Source organism: Pezoporus flaviventris, unplaced genomic scaffold, assembly GCF_033815535.1.
Source record: "Pezoporus flaviventris isolate CSIRO_AGI_PZ_B2104156 unplaced genomic scaffold, CSIRO_AGI_Pfla_v1 ptg000007l, whole genome shotgun sequence".
Classification (NCBI taxonomy): domain Eukaryota; kingdom Metazoa; phylum Chordata; class Aves; order Psittaciformes; family Psittacidae; genus Pezoporus; species Pezoporus flaviventris.
Genome location: NW_026892555.1, coordinates 29,717,469 through 29,736,038, shown reverse-complemented (window position 1 = coordinate 29,736,038; position 18,570 = coordinate 29,717,469). Strand labels below are relative to the sequence as shown.

At 38.0% G+C, this 18,570-nt stretch overlaps 1 protein-coding gene across 3 annotated transcripts in view; it reads left to right on the top strand.

Annotated features, from left to right (window-relative positions):
• The window catches only part of PKIA (cAMP-dependent protein kinase inhibitor alpha), a 44,579-nt gene extending 26,680 nt beyond the window's left edge, over nucleotides 1-17,899 (top strand). For 2 of the 3 annotated variants that reach the window (XM_061448250.1, XM_061448251.1), the window contains exons 2-3: nucleotides 9,403-9,580; nucleotides 15,375-17,899. In XM_061448250.1, the coding sequence (XP_061304234.1) occupies nucleotides 9,430-9,580; nucleotides 15,375-15,454 (231 nt within the window). In that variant the 5' untranslated portion in view covers nucleotides 9,403-9,429 and the 3' untranslated portion in view covers nucleotides 15,455-17,899. Of the gene's footprint in view, nucleotides 1-7,166; nucleotides 7,263-9,402; nucleotides 9,581-15,374 lie in introns of those variants that run through there. The other variant, XM_061448249.1, reaches the window with a different exon arrangement.
• The last annotated feature ends 671 nt before the right edge of the window (nucleotides 17,900-18,570 follow it).

The following is an 18,570-nucleotide window of genomic DNA, read 5'->3' as shown; positions in this document are numbered from 1 at the left end:
ATATGAAATGTGATTTTATTGTGTGAGGTGTAATAAATTGAACTGCTTTTAGGTTACAAAACTTGAAATTCTGTCAGCCAGATTGTGCTACGCTTTTTTTTTTTTTTTTTAAGCTTCTAGATAGTAATTAGAAGGCAGAATGTCTGGTGGCTGGAAAAACTAATTCAAAGGTAAAGGACATGTTAAATGACTGCCAGTGACTGCCACAGGAGAAAAAAAAATATTATTGATGAGCCAAGAAGTTGACCCAGTACACCTTGAATTAAATACTTATTAATATATTGTGGCACAAAGAGGTTCAGATATTTACATTATTAAAAAGCTGCTTGTCTTATGTTCATTTGACTCCAGTCTGGCCCAGTGGTATTCATCTTGGCAAGTACTGAAAAATGCTGTGTCATTGGGTGTATTCTTGGCAAACTCCAAACTTACATGTGAAGTGTGAAATTTTAACAGAAGAATATTATACTATAGCAGCTCTGGTTTTGCAAGAGGTAATTGATTATTCGAAGCAAACATAGGAACAAATATTTAGTACTTGGTAGCATACCAAGTGTGTGATCTTGCTACCAAAAAAAGGCAAATCCCTTCCTTCCAGTACTGCTTTTGCCACTGCCAAAGAAGAAACAGTAATAATCTCAAGCTCTTCTGTTCTGGATGCTGCGAGATGTACTTTCATGATGAGTCATGACTGCGTGATTTTTAAAAGGTAGTCACATGCAGACAGTTTAAGTTACTCCACCAGAAACTGCTGAAAAGCCATGTAATACAACAAATGGCACATCTGTCTAGTAACATAAAGTGTCTTAAAGATTTGAGGAAGGGGTCTTGGATGTTGTTTTTTTTTTTAAATACTAACAGTTTAAGGATAGCTAAATTGTGGAGCATTTAGGTATGTTGAATACTTGGTAGCTAGAATACACATTGTACTGAAACGCTGAAGAATTGTAGCAAGTAAATACAAAGATGCCATATGAAGAATTAGTATATAATATTGTTAAGCACGTGACCAGGTTTAATCTTTACATTGTAAGATGTCCTAAGGCTTTCCCATCTTTCCCATAAAATGTCTTTTCAGTGAGCCAAACTTGTTCAAATCAGTGGCCCTGCGTGAAGTCCCTGAGTCCTGCTAACTCACTGGGTACCTCTTGGTAGAGCAGCTAGAGGGTTCCACTACAGTAGACAGTATCTCCCATTAGAAGTACAGGCTTAACTGGTTTCTCTAACTGAACTCTGAGTTCTCTAACTGCTTCCTCCCCATCCCCACCGTTTTTTTTTTTTGCAGGTCTTGTGCTCCAGATAGAGTACCCTTTTGAATGATGTCTCCCTACATGAAGTCTGATTCTTCACACCCTATTGTGGTTTTGGAATTCTGTCATGTTCCCCCACCCCAGCACATACATGAATAAATCTTTGCAGTGCTAATACCTTCTTGCTAACCATTACCTTTACTGGCTTTTTAAAATGATGAAGAACAAGGCTCACGTTAGTTCTTACCCTAGCATAACAAAGCTATGTATTTTATCAGATTTGGCATATATTAATATGGAAGAAATGGTCTAAATTTCTTGGCTTATAACTAGCTAGAGATCGTGAATCTTGATGTTAGTTTCATGGTTCGCTGTCAGGAATTGCAGCAACTAAAATTAATTACTTAGGGATGTTTAACTTTTAAAATCTATAGTCCATCTGAGTATTTCAGCGCTTACAAATGAGTGGGGGTTGCCTTGCACCGTGGAACTGTTTCTTAAGATACACTGCTGTTCCCATTTAACTGGAAAGTACCCAGCAATGTACTGCGTACTGTCTGTGTGCATTTCCTGTTTCACTTTTTATGAAAATGAAGTCTTTTTTTGTTTGGGGGTTTTTGGCTTGGTTTTTGTTGGTTTGGTTTGTTTTTTTTTGTTGTTGTTTTTTTTTTTTTTTCCTTTGACCTCAAAAGCATTAGTACCAGTAAAGCAATACCTACCAAGATGTATAGCTGCAGGGGGGAGAAGAGACATTGTGGGGAAGAGATCTTGAGTGGATAAGTATTTTATATATGCTAAATTTAAGAATGTAATGGACCAGAATCCTTTTAGGTCATCTGGAGTAGGCTGTCACCTAAATTAATGCATGTGTAATAAAGATCTCTGCTCAACCCTCTAGATGGTTGGTTTTTTTTTTCAGTTCAGTAGGAAGAGGTAAGCACATTGAAGGTGCTCATTGCATTCATTCTATAATTAATGCTCAATGTCGATCAGATGAATCACCTCTTACAGGTACTACCTATGTATGTGTACACAGGCGTGAATCTCATTCGTGCCCCCTTTCATAGCATTAATCTTCTGTCAAAAATTGGAGATATGCTTGGTAGAAAACCCTCTATCTGAGTGGTTTCCACATTATTGCCTTTGTACCACTGATTGTTTACATGGCTCATACTAGTCTGCAAGTAATTCAGGGAACTGTTTTGCTGTCAGACCTTCAGTCACAAGTTGGCTAAATGTGTAAGGGTTTTTTCAGCTAAAAGTTGTCTGTAAGGATTACAGTGGTTCCTAACAGTTTGGCCCAAAACACTTGTAGGTTACTTATGGCTGTTAGTGATCTGTTCTTTTTTTTCCCACATTAAGCCATATAAATGGTAGTGTACGTAGCAGTGAATAGAGGAGACATTGTTACAAAAATAGCCTCTATAGTGCTCATTAGTTCTATAAAGAATAGGTATGAGAGACTCAGCTATGTTTTCTAATGAGTATTGTGTTGATAAATACCTTTAAAGTGCTGACTGTGCAGGCTGGTACTTGTTGATGGAAGTTCCTGAGAGAATGAACTTGCCTATAGCATGAATCCTGAATTAAGGGCAGGGTTAGAAAGATACAAAGATGCTTCATGAGCAAAGCCTACACAACTTCGCCTTTTCTCGACATCCTGATGCTAAGCAGACATCTACTTTACATTTCTGCAGAAAGTCTTTTCTCTTTGCATAAAGCATTCCTAAGCTGTCGGTCCGTTGTGAGTCCTCAATAGACTGGGCCTTTCCAGTAACCCAGCAGTTGAGGGAGAATTCCTCTTTCCTGTCAAGAGGTAAATTTTGTGTCTTGATACTCTTCTGCGGACTTGCCTCTCTGAAATCTCTTTGCTTGAAGAGATGTGCTGCTGGATTGCCTTATAGAGGTCCCAGTGGACAGACTTTCCCCACAGGCTGAAACCATCCCTTTTGAACAAAACATTGTACTTGTTCAGTATTGTGTAAACCCTGCTCTTTGGGTTAAAGCATCATACCTTTCTAAACAAATAAACTGCAGTGCTGCATACCTGCCTTCGTCTTTCCAGAAACCTGTGACATCAACCTCCCCACAACTTAGAGGGATGTGGGAATGCTCTGCAGGACTGCTAGTTGTGTGTCACATGGGAAGCTTGATAGCTTCCATCTTGCTTGAGGGCCTAATCCATCATTATGGTTATGATGTGCTATAGCAATGGATTTAGTTGCTCACAGAGAGTACTGGAGCATCCTGAAAAGTAATACTTTAACTTCCTTCTTCCTTTCAGAAGCCAGGAGGTCTGTTCACCTACTGCAGCTAAAAAAGTCACACAGCAATAGATGCCTCTTTGAAAGCACATTTTGTTTGCCATTCTTTTTAGGTCGAGCAGTGACTAGAGATGGTAGATGATAATTCACTCTCTTCCATTGCCTAACATAGAGTGCCCATTTGGATACTTAAATGTTGTGATTTGTTTCCTCCTGGTATTCATTTCAAAATATCAAAACACTTAGTGTTTATAATTACTGCCAATAATCTCACTACTGATCAGTGGGAATGACTGCCTGTGTGCTGTATCTTTCCAAAGAACCAAAGTTTCTGTAGTATTGCCTCATTGATTAGGTGTTTTTTTTTTTTAGGTGGGTTTGTTTTTTTTTTTTTTGGTTGGTTAGGTTTTTTTGTTTGTTTTATTTACTGGTGTTACGTCACTGCCCATTTTTACGCCATAGTGGAAGGTAAAACTGAATTTGTGAACTGAAATTAAGTTGTAGATGTGAAACTAAATCCTCATGGGCACGGGCATAATGGCATTTGCCTGAGCAAGGACACAGTGACAATTTAACTACTTGGCTTTTAGTTCTGTAGATCTCTTTAGGTAAAATATAATTTAGATAATGCAGAAGGAAAACCTGTCTTAGCAAATGATCTCTTTGTACAGGCTATAAGCTGAAGGATATCCAACTTCATAGTGCTTTTTTAATGCAATTTAAAACAGCTTCTTAATTTTTTTCTAGTTAAAAAAGAATAAATTTCAGATACTCATTTTGTTTGTTCTGTTTTGGTTTTTTAACCAGTTGAATTGGCTACTAATTTCCATTAAGATCTTAATAGTACTAGGAGTACTGCATGTACTAGATTCACAGAAATATTAACTGTCAAAAAGGTAAGTAACCTGTTCTATATCACTATTTTGTAGAAGCGATCACTTCAGAAACATCAGGCAGACAAAACTACATAAGGGATTTTCAAAGTGCAGATTAAAATACTGTCCAGCTCACTGGCTGGCATGGATATTTACATTTCCTTTAATTGATTTTCAAGAGTTAATGCTATTTTCTTCTTATCTGTGTCTGTGCAAAAGCAGTACTGTTGTAAAGCACAACAGATACCATTTCCTGTGGAAAAATATCCCTTTGTTAAATTGTTCCTATGTTTCTGCTTTCAACATAGCAGACTATGCATGCATGAGGTAGGAATCTAGGAACAGGCTGCTGTGGAACTGAGCTATTGCCTCACTGGAAAGAGCCCTGTCTCTAAGCCAGGGCTACACTTGGAACCCAAGTGTATTTTAAAAGCATAATTACACACCACCTCTAAAACAGACATGTTATTAAATGACAAGTTCTATTTTTTTTTCTTCCCTTATGAAAGCTGAATATGGGTAATTATATTTAAATAATGTGCTGATCGTGATACAACGTTTAGCAGCCAAAGCCTAGGAGAGTTTTATTTTAAAAAATTCCGTATTCAGTGCCACCATTAAGCATATATGGAGAAGAGGGGGAGTAGATACTGAGGGGTAGCATCTCTTAGTCTTACACTGCATGTTACCAAGAAAATGGCAGCTCTCCTGTGCCAGCAACATAAGCCGAATCCCATAGACAAGTCATATGTCCAGGGCACATTCTTATTCTGTCTTCCTTTTAAAATGATAAATACTGATTAATGAGGGTACTTTAAAGGTGTTTGGGTTTCTTTTAAGTAGCTAGTCCCTTAAACAGGCTAAACAGTCCCTTAAACAGCACTTACTTTTAATTCATGCTGGTATGCCAACATAACTTCTGTACTCCCACTTCCAGACTCACGAGGACAATGACACTATAACGCCTGGCTTCACTGAATGATTATGGAACACAGTCAAACTGGGTTTTCATTTGTGAAGTCATCACTAACTTTTTAGGGGTTTATTTTAAGAGTACTTTCAATAAGACCGGAGTACATAGAAGGAGGAAAACAGCTGTAGAAATTTGACAGTTCAGAAACTTGGGGTTATGATTTGTTATATATAGCATAGAAATAGGAAATTTAGCTCAGAAATTAAATTGTGGAGATCAAGAAGCATTTTGGGAACTTTCTGAAATCACAAATACTGACTTGTTCTGTACATAATAAATTATATGGTTCTTGTCATCCCTCTTTTCTTCTGCATTCTCTGGATATTAATTCTACTCCTTATAATGCTTACCTGTAAAATCTGTTCATTTGCATAAGATATAGAAGTAGGCCTTTTGCAGGTGTAGCAGTATGTTATCCAGAATATTCATTAATAATTCAGAGATGTCTTGTTACACTGGTTAAAATCTAAGATAGCAACCATGCCTACCTACTTTACTCATCCTTCATAATTCTTTAAATGCTTTCCAATAATTTTCAGCACAGATTTCTTTGGGAGGAAGGAGTTGGGAAGCAAAAGAGGTGGAAGTCTGATACCCATACATTTCTAGTAGTTATGAAACTAAGAACCTGAGGAAAGGAAAGATGCCATATGAAAATACACAGACCTGTATTGCAAACTCTACTCACTACCAGGCTAAGTTGACTCTATGTGGGGGAGGAAGACAAAGCACAGCTCTGAGAGACATAAAAGGGGATAGTATCTGATCAGTTACCAAGGAATCCAGTCCTCCAACAGCAGGTTTCATTGGTCTTTATGCTCACAGAACTGCTTTGCTGGTTCAGTTGGCAGGAACAGTGAGGTTTGCAGCTTTCTTGTTTCAGCTGAATACCATATAGCAGAGTTTTGCACATATACTGGTTTTGCAACTTAGAAAATAACTAAATAAGCTGACTGTGACCCCAATTCTTAACATATCTGTTAATGGAATTAGTTGAGCAATTCAAATTATGTTTCACGGGATTATTAGGGAATTCCATTCCTTCCAGAGAGACTGAAGGAAAAAAAAGTTTTTTGAGTGAATGGTAATGCCTTAATGACTGGTTCAGTGGATAAGTACAGACTGCTGGGCACTGAGCCATACATTGGAAGGGGAGCTCTTGGGTGATATCAGTGAAGTTCCATATTTATGCAGTAATGTCTGAAGATAATGCCAATACAAAATAGAATGGTGTTTGATATTTAGAAGAAGACGCAGACTGGAAGACTTGGAAGTGTTAATAAATGTATGTTTGGTAACATTCTTTTTTGATCAGATTGTTGTTATAGTAATGCCATATTTAGCCTATAGAAAATGAAGATTTAAAATAAAGTTCTCCACAAGCACATTTTCCTTGTTTCATAGCTAAAATTAAATAAGCTTGAGATTTCCCTGGCGTTTTCTCCGTGTGTTATGGAATGTTTCAAGAACGATGTAATCTTACAGAAGGGTATTCTGTGCAGTGCAACCTGTATAGTCCAGGGAGTTGCTCACAGAGTACAACATTGCTTACTTTGCCAGCCTCACAGCCTTATAGTTTGTCCTACCTCAGCCGTAGTCTTCTCTGCTTATTTGGTTCCTGATGCGCTAATATGCAGCATGCAAAGTAGCAAAAGAATATTCTTCTCTGGCATTTTTTTTTTCTGAGCTGTGAAGGAACTAATGTCTTTACAGGTGTGATAGCTATGATGACTTTGGGCTGGTACTGCACTAATGCTTTTTTTTTTTTTTTTTTGAGGTTTTGCACTTTCTTTTCTACAGGCCAGTTGCAATAACAGGCATGAACAAATGTAACTCTTGGAATTTTCACTAAGAATCTTTTATTTTCTGATGTTGCTGGATGTTATTCTTTAGTGAACAGGTTAGATAAGTCTGAAAAGCTTATATTTCTTACCTTATCATGACTGTCCTTGCTCTTTCCCTTCACCTTTGCAAGCTGTATGCTTCATTACTACATGGTTGGCATTGTGATGTTTCACCTTGGGCAAAGAACAAATGGTAGGCTTCTTATTCCTCATTTGCTTCAATATTCTTACAGAGTTTCAAGAAGAGGGCACTTCATGGAAGAAATGTACATGCTGTCATGCTCATGAAAGCATCTGTTAATTGAGAAGCGCTATGCTATTTTGTGTGTGTCAGGCAGGCTTTCAGTCGATGCTGACCTCTTTCCATGCTGTAGGTATTTGTTAGGTTTTGTAGGTTGTTTTCTGGTTCGTGTGAAGGAATTTAAACAATTTCCTGGTTCATAGTGGTTGTTCATAGGAGTAGAATTATCCTGTCAGCCATTCAGTATTTGGCATGGGACACCAAAGCTTGATAGGAATGAACTTAAGTCTGTCAGTCATACAATGATACTTGGTATAGTTATGTTTAGACTAAATAAAATATGGTGTAGAACCCTTTTCTTGGCTTCTCAGATACATCATTATTTGCATCCTCATACAGCTAATTGAAGTTGGGGGGGGGGGACTAGAATGAAGATGAAGAATGGACAGGATTTGTGAAGTTATTTGAGAGGCGTATGGGTGGGGAGGGGTTGCTTGTTGTCTTTTTATGCATCCGTTTTCAAGATAAAAATGTGTTTATAAAAAAAATTAGTTTTGGTTTGTATTTTTGTTTTTTTTTTCCTTAGAGAAACCTGTATCTCTTGCTGCTGTTAGTGTTTTTGATGACTTCAGGAGCTTATTCAGTGCCCAGCAATAGCAGTAGGAACTGATTAAAAAGATTTGTACATTCTATGCAAATGTGAAACTTCAGTAATAATAGCTAAAGCCTCTCACTGCATACAGCTCTGCAATGCTGCCCTTACGGCCACGTCCTCTCTGCAGTATTCAAAACCACACAATTACTGCTTAGAAATAAAGGAAGCATGCAACTGTGGGGGTGCTAGTTTTGTATTGTGCTTCACTAGTGGTTCTTTTATTTGGAGTAGTGCTCTAGGAAAAGGTTTCCCTTATTTCTCGACTTCATCCAAACACAAAATGTGAGGGAAGCTACATTTGAAGCAGGGTAGTCTAGATTTTTGCAGGAAGCCTTAGATGAGTGCAAATTCAACCAGAGTAAAAGTAATGTGAACACCAAGAGAAAGTGGCTCCCCACCCCTTGGTCTCTGGTTCTAATTCTATAAATAAAGAAAAATTTAAAAATGCCTGAACAGGTTAGATCTATAGCAGACTCCAGCAGGGATTCGAATAGTTCTCTTACTGAGGCTGAAAAAGGATTTTTCTTGTATCTTTGGCAAATCTTACATTAACGCATGTTGTCATGTTATTCCGATAAAACATGAGAAATATTTTTATAGCGAAAATAAGTTCCAAGTTTGTATGTAGCTTACAGAGTCCTGTTTTGTAACCTGTGCATTACAGTTTAGCTGTTCTGCTTGCTCTGTTAGCCTGTCTCCATTAATTTCAGTGATGTTATGGTAATACATTCATTTGCTTTGGTGCAACTACCACGCCAGAATAACGTAGTTGAGTCTGAAGAGGTCTATATGCAATGCCAAAACTAATCATACTAACAGAAAGGAAAATACACAAAGCTGTGCCTGTGTATGAGAACAGTGTTCTGCGTGCAAAAGCATTATCGATTTGTACTTTATTACTCCTTACGCTCTGCTTTTAGTGCAGAAAAGAACTTTGTTCCACCCCCTACCTACCTCCTACTTCTCAGCTAATATTAAAAGCAGAGACAGCTCTATAAAGAAATTATATTGCTGAGGTCATTGCTTTTATAAAGTACTCACTCGCATATTATGAAATATGAAAAATGAAGTTGTTTAAAATACTGTTGAATACAGGTTGCATAAAAATCCACACACTTTTTGCTTTCTACTCTATTTCTTCTCCAATTTCTCCAAATTTTAAGGCTGGGGCATCTTTTGCTGCTTACTGTTAGCCAATCTACTGCACAATGAGAACCCTTTAGTTTTCTGTTCCTATTCCATAATGTCAGGTGTTTTTCTGGTGGTAGAAGTTCTTGTCTCTTTTTTTCCTTTGTTCCAGGTACTGCTATGTGGATATTTGTTAGCAATGACTGATGTGGAATCTACATATGCAGACTTTATTGCTTCAGGAAGAACTGGTAGAAGAAATGCATTACATGACATACTTGTGTCCTCTCCGGGTGGAAACTCTAGTGAACTAGCCTTAAAGTTATCAGAGCTTGATATAAACAAAACGGGTGAGTACATCTTGGTCTTCTGTTATATTTATTTAAAAGTAAAATTACAAATGTAATTTTGCAACAAAAATGTTTTTTTCTGATCAGCAGGGGTTGCTTGCAATAAGAAGCTCAGATGTCATAAATGGGAAGGGAGGCTATTTGCAAGTACAACATATGACTGAAATAAAAGTCATTCTGCAGCGAGTGCCTAGTAGTAGGGTCCATATGAGGATAAATTTCATGGAAAATTGAGTATACAGAAGTTTTTATTAAGACGCAACTCATCATAATATCCTTCAGTGGAAGCTCTCTGGTTTGAAACCTTTAGGAGAAGCCATGTATCTGCTTGAAAGGTTATTGTGTAGACTGATTTTGTTTTCAGCTGCCAAAGGACAGAGCAATAGCACTGCACTGTTACTTGTTTTACTTGGATCTTTGTTCCTGGGTAAATTGTCTTTTTCCCTTTTCTGCTGATCCTTTGTCCTTCTTTTAAGGTGATTAGTACTAATGCAACCCTAAACCTTATTTCACCTCTGATATTACCAAAATTTTTAGCTGGTTGTGTACCCTCAGCTGACAGGAAGGAGGAACAGTGTATGCTGAAGGGCCTTAAAGAAAAATTATATAAAAATAGTAATATGGCTATGCAATTATTTTCATGTTATGTGGGTGGGGGTTAATGAATGCATCTTATATATATTTGAAAGCTCTTTTCAGATCTTAGGAAAGACATCTTATGCTCACTTCAATAATAGCAGAAGAAAACTAATGTGGCTATGGTGGGTTGACCCTGGCTGGATGCCTGGTACCCACCAGAGCTGCTCTGTTAGTCTCCTCAGCTGGACAGGGGAGAGAAAATATAACAAAAAGCTTCATGGGTTGAGATAAGGACAAGAAGGGATCACTTGCCAATAACCATCACAGGCAAAACATTCAACTGGGGGAAAATGAATTTAACCTACTGCCAAATCAAATCAGAGTAGGGCCATAAGAAATAAAACCAAATCTTAAAACACTTTCTCCTCATCCCTTCCTTCTTCCCAGGCTCAACTTCACTCCTGATATTCTCCACCTCTTTCCCCCCAGTGGTGCAGGGAAATAGCAGTTGTGGTCAGTTCATCATACTTTATCTCTGTTGCTCCATCCTCCTCAGGAGGATGGCTCCTCACACTTTTCCTCTGCTCCAGCATGGAGTCCTCCCACAGGAGACAGTCCTTCGTGAACTTTTTCAACATGAATCCTTCCCACACGCTGCAGTTCTTTACGAACTGCTCCAGTGTGGGTCCCCTGTGTGGTCACGAGTCCTGCCAGCAAGCCTGCTCCATGGGCTGCAGGGGCACAGCCTGCCTTACCATGGGCTGTAGGGGAATCCCTGCTCCAGTGCTGGGAGCACCTCCTCCCCTCCTCCTTTACTGGCCTTGGTGCCTGCAGAGCTGGTTCTCTCATGTATTCTTACTCCTCTCTCCAGCTGCAACTGCTCTTGCACAGTAACTTTTCCCCCCCTTCTTAAATTAGTTATCCCACCATCACTAATGGGCTCAGCCTTGGCCAGTGACAGTTCCATCTAGGAGCGGCTGGCATTGGTCCTGTGTGACATAGGGGGAGCCTCTGGCAGCTTCTCACAGAAGCCACCCCTGCAACCATCCTGCCACCAAACCCTTGCCGTGCAAACCAGTATAGTGGCAAAGAACAAACTGTTGATAAGCAGCTGACAGTTTTGTGCATGTATACTTCTCAGAGACAACAGCAGAAGTTCTGAGGGGCATTGTCATTGCTGGACAGTCAGATGGGTGGCTATAGTGCTGTTTGGAGGGCAGTATTTTTTTTTTGGCTTTAAGACTAATGTACATATTAAGTTATTCCTTCTGCAGTTAACCAGTTTGCGGCTTGTAGCTTCTAGATGCATGCGGTTCTAGATGGGACAGGCCTTTAATTTTTTTTTCTTTTTGTATTAAAAAAGAAAAGCTTTATTAGTATGTGTGTAGGTGTGTCTATTTATTTTAATATGGGGATAAGTGTAAAATGTTGGAAAAATAGAAAGTAGGTGGCATTTGAAATGCATAATGCCAACCTTCCTTCTTGCTTCAATTTTCTTCAGTCTCAGATGTGCATTTATCAAAATTGTCTTTGATCTTGTACATTTAGAAGATACAAACAATCCCTGTTTTTAAGTTAAGCTGCTGGAGTGATTGTAAGCCAGAACTGTGTACTTTTGTGAGATATAAAAACAATGTGACTTTGTGCCTGTAATATGTTGGTACGCATTTTGTGTGTGCTGTTAGCTCTGTAGTGATGATAATGGCTTAAGGAACTGTTAGCTTCATTTTTAATATATAAGTCAGGAGTTTAGTTTTTCTTGGAGACCTCTTTTGCAGCTTGGGTAATTATTGCAGAAAAGTGTACAGAGTTGCTCATAAAATTGCCTTAGGTAGTAGATGCACAAAGATGCCTGCATGCTGCTTCAGGAGGTTATGCAGTTTGAACTGGAAACAGTGAAAATAAAGTTTGTATTGTTAGTACAGCTAGGTGCTGGATAAAAGCCTCTGAATCACAAATACTGGAAAACATGTTGTATTATCATTTGTAATAGTGCATTATCCCATCATGTCTCTCCAAACCAAAGAGAGGCTACAGAATATTTTGCATCCCATATTCCAGTTCAGAATATACGAGTGCTTGTGGGATGTATGTATGCCTCACACCTGACAGGATTAAGGGGAAAACATGTCTAGGGGTTGTGTCTTGACTTATTTCAAGTTGCATGTCAAACAGTTTATGCTAAGTGCTATCTAACGATACAAACGTAGACATCAAGTTTCAATTCTTTTGTCTCTTATTACAGCTGTATGCCTTCTCTTGTAAAACTGTGAGTACATTTGCTTTCAACTACATGGAGTAATGGGAGAGTAGGATAATGTAGATTAAAAAAAAAAAAAGGTTATTATGAAACGTATGTAAATTAACTACCCAAGCATATTTAGTACATTCACTTTGAAAAGCCTGCAGATACATTTCCTGTAAAGAACAGGAGCAGCTTTGATCAGCACTAGGCAGTGAGGCCTTCTTTAAAGACCACATATTTTCTATCATGCACTATTTGATACCTGGAGTACTGGTTAATCTCCTCATTGGTAAGATGATGACAATCAAGAGTTTACTGCATAATTATGTGTAATACCTGTAATTATTGTATTATACTCTCCCTTCAAAACAACTGTTCCAGTGTTCTTTGTCCATAATAAGCAAACCACCTGCTATTATGTATGGAATGGCCGTATTTACTGAAATTTAAAACACAGATGCTAGGTCCTCAGTGGCAAGGCATTTTCTCTAAATTCAGTAAAAGCAACACTGTGTACATCTGTTAAGTAGAAAACAGCAACAGAAATCAGAAGGCAGAAGAAAGATTTTAGTAGGGAAATCAGCTGGTAGCTCTCCTGCTCTGGTTACTCTTTCAAGGTAACCAATGCAATTCCAAGAAACTTCATATTCAGATCATTGTGAAGTAATGAAAGTAGTAAGGGAAAAGTACAATGAAGAAGGAGGACCAGTCTCCCCAAGACTAAGCTCTAAAACAAATTTCTGATTTGCAGGGTGTCTACAGATACGCCCTAGAACACAGATTCAGTGCAGAAGTAGAAACTTCCCTGTAGAAGTTGTGATGGTCAAATCATCTCCAAAATCCTGGGGATAGTGGAGGTGTTTGAAGTCACAGAGAAGTGGAATGAAGGACTGATCATAGAAATTTGTGATTGAAAGTAATTTTAGTTCATGGTAGAAATATTTTAAGTGTAAGCATTGGGAACACTGGTAGAAAAAATGAGTTAAAAGCTGCATGTTAGCAGAACTAGTAACTGTTGCTAGCTTACCAACTCACACAACTGTATTATGGTTTACAGTAGATTATTTGGTTTGGGGTTATGTAATACTATCTGTTGGTTTCAAAATGCTGTGCAAGAATTGCAGCTCTTACTCTTAAGAGCTTATAGACATCATATTTTGAAGGAAGAATAGTTCAAGAGTGTGCTTAGGCAACTTGGAGGTTCTTGTAACTCGTAAGCAAAATTATCTGCAAATGTATTTTAAGGCCTTTGATAGGAAAGCTTTGCCAGCAGAAAGGCAAAGTCTGTGAGACGGTGTATTATACATTAAATGGATTTAGACTAGCGAGTTTTTTCAGTGAGTTGAGAAAATTTTTCAAGAAGTGGTATGTTAGAATCTTAGTGCTCCTTCTCTGAATCTTTGTGCAATATGTTTAACATTTAGATAGTGAAATGCTTTGTGTCCAGGATGATTTTTCTTTTAAACACAAATACTTTGCTGGAAACCTTGACTCACCCAGAGAGTACGAGGGATATTAAAGACTTGCCAGTAGTATGGAGTACAGAGCAGGTAAAAAAGGAATTAAAAAAAAAAAAATCGGGTTCCACCCATCCGGGCATTTGCACTATCAGAAAAAATGTAGTAGGCCTTGCAGAAAATGCTTGGACAACCTGGGCCAAAGGGATTTCCATCCAATAGGAAATAATTGTATGTCCATCCATTCCTGATGGAATCCTTGTCAGAGGTAAAACTCAGAAATAATTTACTGAGAAGGTGCCTTGCAAACCAGATTTTTATTTATTACTCAATCCATAATGAGCAGAACAAACCTCAGTGTTTAACAGGTTAATCAGTTTATCATACAACTTTTCATCAGGTTGAATTTGATAATTGCCAATACTTCTTGAGGCATTTTGCCACCTCGATACTTAGTGCATGCAGCAAACACAGATGCCACATCTGATCTTTTGCAGTGTTCTTTGAAATGCAAAGAACTTCTTTTTTTTTTCCATTAGCAATGTGCTCTTTCTTATAGAAGAGAAAAAGTGTTTGTGGTGCAGATGTACAGTGTGATCTAAAATAGGAAACGATAAGCATTTTCTATTGAGAACGATTATATTCTAAAGATCTATAGATTACATGTCAGAGGCACTGCTACGTCCCTTTATAACTTAGTCTATGGAATCTTGTTCTGTTAACTACTGTATCAAGCCAGTTCAGTACAAGTTACTCTGAATCCTTGCAAGATACAAGAGACAACTTATGACTTAACATTATTCCTTACCTAACTCTATTCCTTATTATGTACCTATAGCTAATAGGTCCAATGTTTAGGGACTTCTGTCTCACTTGCACTTAGCTTCCACCTGCCTGAACCTTTTAGGTCTTTAACCATTAAGTGAAATACAGTATTTTGCATATAGGTACTAATAGAACATTTTCAGTGCACTACTTAGCCTTCTTTAGACAGGCTTCATGGGTTGTCTGCTCATGTGCCACTGTAAGATGTTTTCTTTTCCTCAGATGGTTCTGTGGTTTGCAGCAAGACAGCTGGACTGAATGCTGTGGGGCATGGTACTGAAAATGGACACACAGAGCAAGCAGCTTTAATAAACTATTGCTTTTGCTGAAGTTGTGTCTCTTTATATAGTAAACTCTGATCAGACTTGGTGTAATGAGGCTTTTTTCTCTTATATTGTCATAATATCATAATGAAGAAATTGTCAAAAATACCCCACTATTTTTGTTAAATTCTTATGGCTACTTTAGGGTCTGTACTTAAAATGATAGTGGTGATTGCAGCTAGGAATTTGTTTTTGAAGGCCTCTCTTGAGATGCAAAGTATGGCTATCTTAGTAAAAGTTTTCATATTTAATGCAAGATTTCAGTTTCTCTTTACTTTGAGACTGGTGGCTGAACAGTTGGGGTTCTGGGAGGAAGACCTTTTTGGTTTAGGGTGGATCACTCATCCTTTTCTTGTCTGTTATAGAAGGAGAAGGAGATGCACAACGAAATCCAAGTGAGCAAACTGGGGAGGCCCAAGGGGAGGCAGCAAAGCAAGAAAGCTGACATCTGACTTTGACCGACTGAAGCAGCTGCTGGATGTTTTCAGACTACAAGAGCATGCTGGAACAAATTTGTTTCCATGAGCAAGCTGGTGGAAAAGAAAGTGCATGTGTCTTCACTGCTGGAACCCACTCAACACAATGCTAAAAATGGGGGTGCAAGCTGTGGCAGAAGACAGAATTTTCTCTACCTCTGTCATTAGCAATGGTTGAACATGTTTTGATTTTTTGGGATAGTGTCATCAGATGGATCCCTTCATAATGACTACTTGATGGGAACACTTTTAGAAAGTAGAACAGGTAAATCTTGTAGCAAATGGCCTGTGAAACATCAGAGGATCTAATTGTGCATCTTAAGCAAAGGCTTGTGTGATCCTCAGAGTTAAAATTCTCTGGCCAAAGCGTTCACCCATTAAAAGAACTGTAAAGAAAGCACTGTTTTTAGAACTTTGCGTCTGTTTTACAGCTCTGTTATTTACAATGGTTTTTGTATTGTATGACTTAGATGCTCCACACTGCCCCTTCTCAACTGCTTATGAAGGATATTTCTGTTACTGTGAATTTTTCTACCACGCGTTTTGAAAGGGCTGGGATTTTGCATAATGTGGTGATGTGCACATGATAGATTTAAAACGTCAACTGCTAAATTGATTATGCCTAAACTGAAATGATTCAGCATCCCTCTAATTTGCTATTAGATGAGCCTTCAAAATGATTTGTTAATGTGAATACTTCAGCGTGTTTTGTGTCCTTGGTACAGTTTTGCCACTTGCCTGTAGCTAGTTGCTTATCAGAGACTCAAATTTGAATATTTTATGTTCTTCTTCCCCATTTTTCTAATTTTATTCCCAATTTCTTAATCTTTCTCCGAGATATTTTTTTAAAATGTTAGTCCAAGTATTTTATTGTTAAGGTAGTTTTAAGAATACACTTATAGCCTTATATAGGTTAAAATTCAAACAGATTCCATGGTGCTAGAGATTTTCCTGGTTCACATCTTAAGGATGGGCCTTGTTTACACACAGGAAAATAACTGGCATAGGTTATTGCCAATTAACGTATTCTGGAATAAGTTTTAGATTGCGGGATAGCCCAGCTAGTGGATCATGGCCTGGATCCACGTAGGGAGAGTATTTTTTCTGTTCCTTGCCTTTGCCTCAGTTGATCAGGCTGTTGAGTTTGCAGAGCCAGTAGCCTGTTAACTGATGCACCAGGTTACAGCCAAGTGCTAGAAGCTGCCTCAGCAGCCTTTTGGCTAGGAGGAAATGGAAATGAGAGACTTCGCATCTAGCACCCAAAAGACTGGATTTTTCCCATTTCATTTATTCCAAAATGACAGTCCTGAACCTTCTTTGAAATACCAGGATAGCTTGTCCATCCAGGAGACTACTTGAAACATCTACAGATTAATAACCTAGTTTGCAGTAGCTATGCTGATTGATGTCCTCCCCCCATCCTGCCCCAATAGACAAGACCATATATGAAGCAAAATGGGCAGCCACACCTCTGTGTGACTAAGGTGAGTAAAGAGAGAGACTGACTAGTAAACCATGGCAATCACATAAGCACCAATCACAAAGTCAGAAGATTAGTTTTCTTTTATTAACAGGAGGTGATGTCACTTTATATATAGTATATATATAATATATATTTTTGTGTTGTTGTTGGTTTCAAATGTTATGCACTTTTTAATGTTTGTAAACTTTTACTAATGATAGTGTGATTGCTTCCTGAATATATTAGTCATCAGTTAACAAAACATCTTTGTGGCCACAGCTGTTTGTTTCTACCATATGTATCATAGTACTTGTCACCTGAAATTCTTTTGTGAGATGTGTGGAGAAAAAGCAAACACTTCTGATCAGTATTATGAGCTCATTTATTAGTGTTAATAAAAAACAAGCCAGCCGTATGCTTGTGGCTCATTAGTGTAATATTAACTCTCACCTTTTATTGTTTGGAAGCTGAATGCCTCGCTGTCTTATTAGCTGTCAAATGCCCTATCTTCTTGGCAACAGAAATAGTCCTTTTGCTTTGAAAATACTGTTAGCCTTAAACTAATTATTTATTTGTTTCACTTGATGTTCCTTTCAAACTTAAAACAATATTACTAATCTTTCTTTTTTAATTATTTTTCCCTCCCGTTGCTCTTGCATCAAGTCTTCAAGCTGAACTGGTTGCCCCTTTGTCATGAACTAGTTACTATCAATCTAGCACAAACACCAGAAGGAAATAAGATTCTAGGGTTTTTTATAGTGTTACTTCATTGATGGTCCGTGAAACATCATCAATAAATTGTCATGGGAAAAGGCAATAGTGGAATAAATAATTACAGTACATTAAATTGTTGGTTTTCCTTATTTTCCTTCAGTGCTTTTTATTTCAGTACACTTTCCTTCTTAATTCCTCTGTGTTGTGAAATAAAATTCATTTCAGCCTTTCTTCCTTATTTTGTGCTGGTTTCTTCTGTTTCTCTTCATTTTCTTTTGTTTTTAAAACAACTACGGAGTCCTTCGGTGCTGTCTAAAACACATCTCTCTGTGATGAAAAATAGCTTTGTTAATTTTAGTGGAGTAAAAGGCTGTTTATGTTCCTCATCCCCAGAGGGATAAAGTAAGCACTCATACACTTTTGGACTCTCCTTGCTCTCTTTATTCGGGATATTTCTATAAGCAGGCCACACTTCATGTAAACATGGGGTTAGTCTGTTCCAAATCACAGCACTGCACCTTAAGCACTGTTACCCAAGCAATTACAAAAGAGCTAGTTCAAGTACAGTCACACCTTTACTTCTGAGTAAGTGCATCATATAACAGGGACCCTAATGGTAGAATCAGACTTTGAATGGGTTGTTTTTCCCTTTGCTAGTTATCTTTTTCAGTAAGCCTGTTACTCTCGCTCCTGTTCCACTATCTTTATATTTTATTGTTTTCATGAAGGGTAAAATATTTAAATGTTTGTTTAATCCAGGATTATTTTAGATCTCTCCAAAAGCTATATAAACTCAACAGTTAGAGCTGAGCTATCAGTTTAATAGTCCCTAAAGGTCTGACTCATGGGGTTTGTGGTGGTGTGTTGTTTGCTTTGCTGTCTCTCTATTTGTATGTTTTCAGTGCTTCC